Below are 11,224 nucleotides of genomic sequence, written 5' to 3' on the forward strand. Positions count from 1 at the left end.
CGGTACGCGTTAGCAAGTACAAGAAACTTTTTGAGAAGGGTTACACACCAAATTGGACAACCGAAGTGTTTAAAATTGTTAAAGTGCAGCGTACTAATCCCGTAACCTATCTACTCGAGGACTATCGCAAAACATCTGTCGCTGGAGCGTTTTACGAGCACGAGTTGCATAGCGCGAATTATCCGGATGTATATCTCGTAGAGAAAGTACTGCGCAGGAGGGGTGACGAGGTTTACGTAAAATGGCTGGGATTTGACAATTCGCACAACTCTTGGATACATAAGGACAATGCAATTTAATTCATACAAATTGTATTTATTAATTACTCAAAAATTAAAAAATATATAATGTGTACAACAAATAAAAGTATTTGAAATATTACAATATACATGAAATATGTGAAATACAAAATCTTTATTAATACATCCTTTCCGTTCCAATATATGAAATACATACACATATGTTACATAACATATCGCACATACATTATATTACATTATATTTTATAAGGGTATCTGATAATGTCCCCATGGTAATGTGTCGGTCGAATCAGGTATGATATACCGCTTATCGTCGTACGGACTTAGAGCAATTTTTGTCTCGCAGATGGTGTATACTTCATGCAATTTCGACCTAATACATGACTGACTACGTGTCATTTCAATCTCGTCGTTCAGGCACCGCGTATAATCGTCGAATGTTATCGTTCTCGCGACAACGTTACTTTTGACACCTTTAACCTTTTTTGTATCTTTCTTACCATCCACTCGCAAAGCGTACATTTTTGCTCTAAGTCCTACAAATTCAGTCATTATCGCGCCATTATTTTCATCCTTCATTAGACCTGGCACCTTTTTATTCACAAGCGGTATACTGTACGCGTTGTCAATTGGATAATCGCTCGTATCGAATCTAGCGATATCGCGTTTCATATTTTCATACACGTCTTCGCATTTAATATGATATATTAAACTATCTGTATCGGTGTACATTACCCGACATCTGTCACGATAGAGCGGTGACATGTACTCGTGATGAAATTCGTACAGACACACTTTCGATATGTCGAGTATACACATACCAACATAGATTGGTTTGTTAAATTTTACTTCTAGTTTACGTAATTCTACGGCAATTAAATTTTCTGAAAAGACGCTCCTGCTATGGAAATTTGGTTTCGCTATCATCGCCTCTGCTCCGTATCGTCCGTCCCACTTTGTCAATAATTTTACATCTACATGATTACGCACATTTTCCATCGTTTTGCCAAATACCGCGTTGTTCATCAATTTGTACAAATTTTTCTCAAAATCATTTTTCGCTTGTGTTCTAAATTTTGTATTTAGTTCAATGTAATCGCGGAGCCATGCGGATTGAGTGAATTGTAATACGCGATGTATTTTTGTAACGCGAAGGCCGTGACGCGTGCACTGCTGCAGGTTGCGGTAGTGTATGACGTAACGCTTCTTATCATATAGCGTTGCGAGAAGCTTATCTTCCCGCTTGCCGGGTGGTTTGTCACGTGTCGGGCAAAACGGTAGGTCAGTGTGCGTGTCGTGAAGATGTTGTGGATACTGTAAATCTACTTCGAGGATATAGCCTGTAGGTGAATCGAGCGCTATTGACGAGATGTCAAAGTTAGATACATCGTCGATCCATCGAAAATCGGCATAAGGCAGTGGTTGACACATTGCCCATCCATACAAATTATTTACATCTAAATACATTAAATATGATGATTGTTTCGATGGATCATATGACTGCATGTACTTGTTATTAGCATGCTCGTATCTTCCTGAACATTGACTTAGACCGCCGCGTATACCCCGTTCAATAAACATAACCATATCGATATCGGTAAGCAGTTCGAAATTTACGCATGTATGTTTTAACATGGCGTCCCATGTATACCCAGGAAGAGCATAATAATACGTAGGGTCGAGTCCGTAACTCGCGATGCAAGTGTCGCGAAAGTTTTCAAATATATCTGCCAACAACAAGACATCAGTTTTTAAGTACAGATCGCTGTATTCACCCAAGGTTTGAATGGAGAACTGCTGCCACACGTTGACGGCGTGTGCGTAGTCGCTCTCGGATACAGTGTCACTGGTTAAAGAACTGTAAAACGATTCGCGTGGCGGTAAACGCGTGTCCTGCAGCCTGTCCACGCAGTCAATGTACTCGTACGGAAAGACACCTTTTCGCGTTAATAATTCAAAATTGTTAGCGGATAATGCGGAAAAATTGGAACGCAAAATTTTTAACTTATCCTTATTCAAAAAAGATGCCAATTTGTCAAGACTAGCATTGAGAAATTTGTATGAATCGATGAATCGTAATTTCATGCAAGCTTTCCGATCTTTATCGTCGTCGGTACTATTGACAGTCTTCGTAAATGAAATGTATTTTTCTTTTGTTATTGGAAGCACATCTACGCGTCCTTCATACGCAGTAGCTATTTCTTTTATGATAAAATGTGCGTCATAGCCGGATAGATTATGGAAAACTACAGGAATGACATAAGAGTCTTTGTAGTTTAGATTACAGTTTGAGTGCGCGGGACCCCTGTATCGCCCGGTCAGATGACAATGATCGCGTACGCGTGTATCATCCGGCGCAAACGGTTTTTCGCAAATGTGACATTGCGTGACGCTATGAAATTTTTCCCATTCATCTTGCGTTAATTTTGTCATGTGGACATTATGAGACAAAATACCCTTTACGCGATGCGCTAAATTTTTAAGTTCTTCGGCGAACCATGAAACGCAATCGATACTACGGCGAGAATTATACGCGGATAACGAGTTGTCGTACGAACATTGCACGTAATACCCAACGCTAAATACCTCGTGATGTTGGGAGTATGACGCATGTTCCGGCGTCTTCTTCAGCACACACTCCAAGTCGGCGTACACCACGAAGGGAAATCGCTCCTTTCTGTTGTAGTTGTCGAAGTCGAGCCACTTGTCTTTATCGCTTGGTAATCGGATAGCGCAGTCGTTCATTTCTCGACAGTCCGCAATGTGAGCCTCCAATTTTTCGCTCAAATTAAAGAAGTGCAAGCATCTGTGAAAGAAAAAAAATTACAATTTTATTTACAATTTTATTTACAATTATTATATAATTTGCAATAAATATACATACCGATCGCAGATATATTTCTTGTGATCATGTTTGCTCAGTTGCGTGCTGACAAGCCGGGATAGATTTTTTATATACGCGAAATGTCCAACGTTGTCCTCCTCCTCCATGTATAGCAAATTCACATGTTTTTCTTTTTTGCGATCGGTGAGCTGTATCGGAAGAATAGATAATTCCTTCTTCCTCTCAATGCCGTAGACGTTGATTGAGATGTTATTTATATGTTCAAATTTTTTTATTTGGTTTAACGTCATCGGAAACTCAATGTCCTGAAGATTTAACACTGTCGTGTAATGGGGATATGAAAATTCTCGTTCCACATGTCTTTCAGCGGGGTACAGAGCGGCCACCACTGACCATGCGAAACATGCATTGTCCGTTGATCGCACGTTCACCACTGCTCTCTTCGTCATAATTTCTCGTGGCAAGTTTAAATAACACCCCGCGCGCATAGGATTGCACTTGTTGACGTTGACCGTAAGATCAAGGATTCGTGACAATGCCCATCCGCTATCACGTTCCTGAAACTCTTCGAGAAACGCCAATGTGGATTCGATGACATGCCGCTCATACCACTCGTGTAAATCGGACGTGTGAAAGAGTTCATAATTTCGCGTGTTAATGCTTTTGTTGGAGCGCTTATCACCTGTCACAAACTCACCGTTGAACACGGTATTTACTTTTGCACAGTTGTGTATTTTTATAACATCTTGCACTTGCTCGAGTACTACACTACTAGCGTCTTCCAAAAATTGTCGCGGTTCGATATAGTCTGCGTTAATCACCGCACCTGTCAGTATCCGATTTTCGAACGCGGTATCGATCTCTCGCCAAACGAGTCTTCCCGTGTTATTATCGCCACTGTAATTACCACCACTGGTTATAAACTGTCTCTGCAATCGAGTCTTTGCACCCTCGAGTCGCGCGATTCTAGCAACCAAAGATTGTCTATATCCAATCGAGAGTCGCGGACGCTTGACACGACTGCGTTCTTCGAGCAGTTTGATAAAGTCCTCGCAACGCAGCGCCCATTCAAAATATTCGCCCAAAGTGGTGACTTGGCGGGACCGCTCCAACAGGTCGCGTTCGTTCTGCTCGATGTTTTCCATTATTTCTTTTATTCACTATTATACCACTAACACTTCTAATACAAGAAAGTAACCACTAAACTTTTTTCACCGCTGCATCTATGCGCTTTCAAATCGTACTATGGTTTGACGCGCTCTCATCCTCCTTATATATATTTCACCTAATTCTATCTCCTTTTCTAACATTTGGCGTATCTCAAAAGATAGTTTCCCGAGATATCGGTTTTATGGATAGAGGAGTAAGGACACAAGCTGCCGAACGTTGGCGCCGATACGTTGCATTCTTCCTTAAAAAATATTAAGAAAAATGTTTCGCTATCTGTTTACGACCGATTTTCTGCTAGGGTACAAAGCAGCCGAACGTTGGCGCCGATACGTTGCATTATTCCTTAAAAAATATTAAGAAAAATGTTTCGCTCTCGTTTTTATGGGAGATTTTCCGCGAGGGTACAAAGCTGCCGAACGTCAACGCAAATAGGTAGAGGCCTATTAAATCACGTTTAGACATGTTCGTCGCAGCGTCGGCCCTAAAATCTTCATTCCTTTCCTAATGATAAAATGTCTATAAAATGAAAAACATAGTTTTAATGAACTCTAGAACGTTCCGTTGACGAGCAGCCGGACATCGGCGCTTCCGTAATAAAATTATATTAACGAGGGTACAAAATTGTCTATCATCGGCGCTTGTTCTATACCTTTTTGGGAAAAATGTCTAAGACCCCTCATAAAAAAGTCGTAAAGATACCATCTACAAATATTGCACTCAGAAAACTCCCCCTCCTTTGTCGAAACATCCCCCTCCACCCGCGTGACGTCAGCCCCCGCGCCACCGAGATACCCCCGCCCCGCGTGACGTCATACCCCTCGCCGCGGAGAACCCCCCGCGCCCCGCACCCCCCTCAGAGGACCTGGGTTAGAACCGGCATAGTATTACTACTTATGTACGATTGAGTGTGTGTATGTGTTTCATTATTTATATATGATTGAATGTTCGTATCTCGTGGATCGGGTGATTGAATGTTCGTGTCTGGCTGAAGCTTTTTGTGTGATTGAGTGTATGTATGTGCGTCATTATTTGCATATGATTGAGTGTTTGTATTTCGTGGACCGGGTGATTGAATGTTCGTGTCTGGCTGAAGGTTTTTGTGTGATTAAGTGTATGTATGTGCGTCATTATTTGCATATGGTTGAGTGTTTGTATTTCGTGGATCGGGTGATTGAATGTTCGTGTTTGGTTGAGTGGATGTGCGTGATGATGTGTGTGAATAATTATTATAATTATCAAAATTGTCATCCTCTGAAGAAATAGATCCTTCTTCCTCAAGATGTCTTCTTATATCCTGGACATCTTCTTCGATCTCTCCAACGTTGTTAGACGGGACCTTTTTCCTTTTGTTCGAAGAAGCCTCATCCGAAGACGTCGTCTTGTACCGTCGTGGTTTCGCGATGATTCGCTTCGGTCGTTCAGACATTTCTACCTGCGTATAAGTACAAAAAAAGTATATATTATATATATGTTATAGTAGATAATATATCGAAAATTTGTAAAACTGTGATAAAAAGTAAACTAATTTTTTTTTAAATTTTTCTAATAAAACTTTTAACTTATTTTAGCAATATTTTTATAAAATATATAAAATTATAAAATAAAATAAAAAGATTGAAATTAAAGTATACACTACATATTATAATTATGGTATATAAGAAAATTCAAATATTAAGTATTTCTTGTGATATTAAGAAAATTGTTGATAAATGTGCAAATATAATAATATATTGTGAAAAGTATGAACAAGTGGAAACCGTAGCAGAGGAGCAAAAGTTACAAACACAGTTACACTAAGTATGAAGATGACATTCGATAATAAATACATGCAAATGTTACAAAAGTATACAAATAAAACGAGAAAAAAAGGAAAGTATTATGAAGCACGATGAAAAAAAAAGAATATTACGAATTTCTATAAAAATAAGAACTTGAAAAGCTTACAAAAGAATATATATATACATATGTATAAATATCTCTTACATTCTCTCATTATGTATAATGACAGCCACCACGTATTGCAACGTTTCTAAATGATTTTCTTCATCATTGTCCATCGTAGAATTGCGAAAAGGCATTCTATAACATTTCGCGTTAACTTCGTCCAAATAAATATAAAAAAATTCGCTACTTAACGTTGTACACTTGTATACTCTACAAGCCGAAGATACTATACCAACATCATAAAAATTATCAATCTCTAAAATTTTTTTTACAGCTAAACGATAAGAATTATTCACAACAACAATATTAAAAACGATGCAGATAGATCCGTCATGTAAGATGCAGCAATTGTCGCGTTCATCTATACTTAATGTTATTTCATTAAATTGAATCTTACGGTACTGAGGACGATTACTACCATCATTATTATGCGATAAAGACACGCGAATAAAGGGTGAATCAACTTCGCTATTATCGTTTATATCATGAACTTGTTTCTCTGCCATTCTATTAAAAAACTGTTGAAGAGGTTGATTCGGTTTTCTAAGATATTTCCTAAAAATCGACATATTATTTTCATAAGGGAAGGCAGAAAATGTCCAAACTACCAAAGCGTTTGACATCATCAGTGAGATGAAGGAATCCATGAATATTATACGTATGAAAAGTTGGACCATAAAGAATTTCACAACGAAGAACAAATTTCTGTATTGCAAGCTCTGCAAATCTTAAATGTTGCCTCGATGGTGATTTCGAAACCAAAACTCTAATAGCAGCATGTAAAAACAAGAAATGTTTATATAGTTTCTCATCCAATACATTATGCAACACAACTGGACCTGTGTACAGTAAAAATTGACGAAATTCGGTTGCTTTAAATTTAGAAAAAACATCAAGAGACCTAGGACGTCTTGCGAAATCCGAAGGACAATATGATTTTAAAATATTTAATCTGTCACATATTATTGAAGTAGATCTTCCAGAAAGTTTTGATAAGCGTGAATATTTACCATGGATCCATGCAGTCAAAAGTTTCTTCACAACGCCCAGACATACAAGATGCATGTATTCGAAAGGTACTTGTGAAACTATACTCATTGGTAGCGATGTTAATGGATTTTTACCATCTTTGTGATGATCCTCATCTAAACATCTGACATACTCTTCATTAGTGCGAAGAGCATGATTAATACCACTGAAGACAATACGACCTACGTATACACCAGAAACTTTGCACTTGGAACAAGGTTTGCTAGACACATGGCTGCGATGATTTAAAATGAACGCTCTGGCTGGTGCATCAGCTATAAAAGCTCTCAAACGTATTGGGATTTTGTTGCCACGAACAGTAATACCTCCACTGGACATGATTCTATTAATATCTGTAATGAATTTTTCAAGAAAAGTGTTAGCATCATGTGGCTTCTGTGAACCTTTATAAATTCCTATAACTATTGGTTTTGTACATTTTAAACTCACAATTCTACATTGAATTGGCCAAATATGAATAATACCTGCTTTATCTAAACGACAACCATCCGTATTAAAATCTAATTCTATTTCCTTCATGGATGATACGAATGAAGAATTAAAGAGATTTTCCACTAAGCTTGCTTCGAGATCAAAATGAATATATTGTCCTGGTTCTACGTTGGACACAACAGCAGGCTTCCGTGGTGTGTTAAGGTGATGCTGGAGTGACGGCCGAACTCCGAGAAGTTAGCACCACACATATCCAAACATATACACGTATACACATATACACACGATAGGTTAGCACCATACATATCCAAACATATGCACGTATACGCATATATACACACATATGCGTGAAAATGTTTTTAATATATAACTTTTTTATTAGACTTGCAATCTCACTTTTTATTGTTTACTAATATTTCTTCATGTTAACCCTATCGCGTATACTATATTTTATGCACAGATAAACTGCAGAACTATTTTTATTAAATAAGTATTGTTACGAGCTGACATGAAAGAAGCCGATAACAAAACTGTAATTTTTGATTTTTATATGATTTATATATGGAATTATAGCTAACGCGGTCCGTTTTTATAAGTACTTTAATCGTGGAAAAGGATTTATTGATCTGTATAGTCAATAAAAAGATATCCCAAAATAATCTCTATATTCGCATTCGGTCGGTAAAAACATACCTCCAGCATCCCCTTAAGAAGAGTTCTAACGTCCTTTGGTAAATCAGCGAAGCAGGGATGTGTTCGAAGGACAGATAATATACTGTTTCCTTGAACATGAGTTAAATTATTATTCATAAAGCAAGAAGCTAAACGATCGCGAAATGATGGTTCAAAATTATTAATAGATGACAATGAGGATATACTATCACTATGAGAACTATGAAAACTGACATCAGAAACACATGAAGAGGAAGAGGAAAGTTCATCATCTATATTATGCCCCATATTAAGAGTGTTATTTACAATATCAATATTTACGAGAGAATTGCAACTCATATTAATTAACGAAATATCTTGTATGTTATTATCAATATTATTACTAGCTTTACAAGAAGAATTTTCCACAGTTATACCACTTCTTATTTCAGACATAACCCTGTTTCGCTGTCTCACTGATAATCTATTTATTAATTTTCGCGAGACGGATAATTTAATATAATTACGCTTCATTATATTTACGTATCTTTATCTCCTAAATGCAGTTGCAAAACGATATCTCCGCTGCCTTTTCTTGCTTCTCAAAATCTGCGCACACAAAGAATTTTCGCTTCAATGTTAACTCTGTAACAGTTAACCTCGAAATGGTAGAGCCACGCGGTCCGCGTGCACGCAACGACGGTTCAGTTGCGACCAATCAGATGTACAATATATGGCTCAGCCTATACGAGAGCAAGATTTTTTGGCGCCCACATGGTCGCAATTTAACCGTCGTTGCGTGCACGCGGACCGCGTGGCTCTACCATTTCGAGGTTAACTGTTACAGTGAGCATTGAAGTGAAAATTTTCTCAAGAGGGATAAACTTAAAAAATGCACTCAACAAAAAAGGTATGTACATTTATTACTTACTGTTAGATCTTAGGATCTGTTTTTTATTTCTATACTACCCATAGACATAAAGTATGGACTGCGCCATCCGTGTCTAAAGAGCATACCAAATGTGGTCGTCAAAAGTGAGAGAGATAGAGCGTGAAGACGGCCAGAAATCAGTACGATAGAAAAGGATAGAGATGGCCGTCTTCGCGTTCTATCTCTCTCACTTGACGACCATTTTTTGAGAGCAGATGACGCAGTCCATACTTTATGTCTATGATACTACCTGATAACTTAGCTGCACTAGTGCAGAGGTTATCTCTTATCTCTATATTGGAAAGAGAAAATAGTCAACTCAGGTAATGCATGTGAAGACAGCAAAACTGAGAGAGAACGAGAATAGAGGGACTCATTTTATCTCTTTTTATCTTTATCTTATTGCGCGCGCAACAAGAGCAATATGTTCATCGCGTCTTTTTGACAGTTCGTTCAATTTATATCGGCATTAATTGCTATTGTATAATAAAATTATTCGACTCTATTATTTTCAAGAGTTATAAGTATCAATTTTATTTATTTTTCATTAATAATATAAGCATGTTTTTTGTCGAGCGCAATCTTTATAAAATCTTTTCGCAATTTTAATCTTTAGTTGCAGAGAGATAAGAATATTTTACGTGTGTATTTTTATGTGTAAATAATGAAATTTTTTATAAAATTAAAAATGTCATAAAATATATAATATATAAATATAATATGTCTCTCTTATAACTTATTATAGTGTCTTCGATTAATTAAAAAAAATTTTACGCAATAAAAATTTTAAAAAAATATTGCAATGTTAAATTTGTATATATTTTTATATTTTAATCACATTTTAATCATTGATATATATTATTATTTATTATTAATTTTAATTTTAATTAATATTTAAATTTTTATTTTTTAATTTAATTTTATTTTTTACTATGATTAAATATATAAGTTTGTATTATCAGAGGACACTTGTTTTATGTTCTATTATTATTATCGCACAATGTCATATATATGTTGTCTTACTGCGCAACCATAGCAATGTAGAAAGAGACTGAACGTAGCCCCTCTATTCTTTATAAGCCCGAGTACACACTTTTGCATAACGCATAACATACATGCATAAGGAATTCGATTGGTTGAATTCCTTATGCATTTTGCTACGGACCAATGAGTTTCTTTATACACATACGTTACGCGTTATGCAAAAGTATGTGCTCCCCTCCGCTTATCTATTTCAGCTAGCTTCACCATTCAAACTGTCATTTGGGGTCTAGTCGAATCGATGCAATTAACATCAATTCGATGTGATTTGATTAATGTATCATTTCTCATTAATATGCAATATATAGAATTTTCTTTTATCGCAGTATATGATTGTTTTAATATTTCGTTTAATCTTTTAGGATAAGATACAGACTGCAGTACAAGATACTAGTCAATCAATTGTATCTACAAATACGAATAATGAACGTGCGACTAGTCCCAGCCTTTTATTTCCATGGCCGATAAAAAAATTCCAATGGAAGAAAGGTTCAATAATGTGTCACGAGAAAAAGCATGGTGCCTTTGATGAAAGCTTATTATCATCTGAAAACCTAGATTTACAATTAGATGATATAGAAAACAAACCACCTGCTGAGAAAGCATCACTGACTAGGTATATGATATGTGTAAATAATATTATTTAATATTTGATAATGTAAAATCAAACAATCAATAATAGGCCAACTTGCGAGCCGAATAATCAAGATGTTAAACAGATTCTTTATTAAGGAATAAATTAAGTTATTAAAAAAACATGTAAACGTTTCGACAGTACAACTGTCTTTTTCAATACAAAAACTTAAGACATATTATTACCTTGAAAATGACAAATTAAACTTTGTTTATAAAGAAACTATATCTAACTGCTAGATTAATTAACAAATTACTATAAATGTT

General features: G+C 36.3%; 1 protein-coding gene across 1 annotated transcript; it reads right to left on the reverse strand.

Annotated features, from left to right (window-relative positions):
- Positions 1 to 5,365: 5,365 nt before the first annotated feature.
- On the reverse strand, positions 5,366 to 7,473 carry LOC145946885 (uncharacterized). Its single transcript, XM_083056634.1, has 2 exons — positions 7,344 to 7,473; positions 5,366 to 5,707 (listed from the first exon to the last, which is right to left on the reverse strand). Exons 1-2 carry the CDS (start codon positions 7,362 to 7,364, stop codon positions 5,381 to 5,383), a joined length of 348 nt encoding a protein of 115 aa, XP_082912760.1. The 5' UTR covers positions 7,365 to 7,473; the 3' UTR covers positions 5,366 to 5,380.
- Positions 7,474 to 11,224: the final 3,751 nt, after the last annotated feature.

Source organism: Prenolepis imparis, unplaced genomic scaffold (assembly GCF_030444845.1).
Source record: "Prenolepis imparis isolate NDT839.2.m4 unplaced genomic scaffold, iyPreImpa1.0 SCAF_25, whole genome shotgun sequence".
NCBI classification, from domain to species: Eukaryota; Metazoa; Arthropoda; class Insecta; order Hymenoptera; family Formicidae; genus Prenolepis; species Prenolepis imparis.

Bases quoted from the DNA above. Each gene is read 5' to 3' on its own strand.
- LOC145946885 (XM_083056634.1), bottom strand. From the start codon at position 7,364: ATGAGGATCATCACAAAGATG. The intron at 5,708-7,343 runs GTAAAAATCCAT...ACTTATACGCAG, and splicing joins TGAGGATCATCACAAAGATG to GTAGAAATGTCTGAACGACC.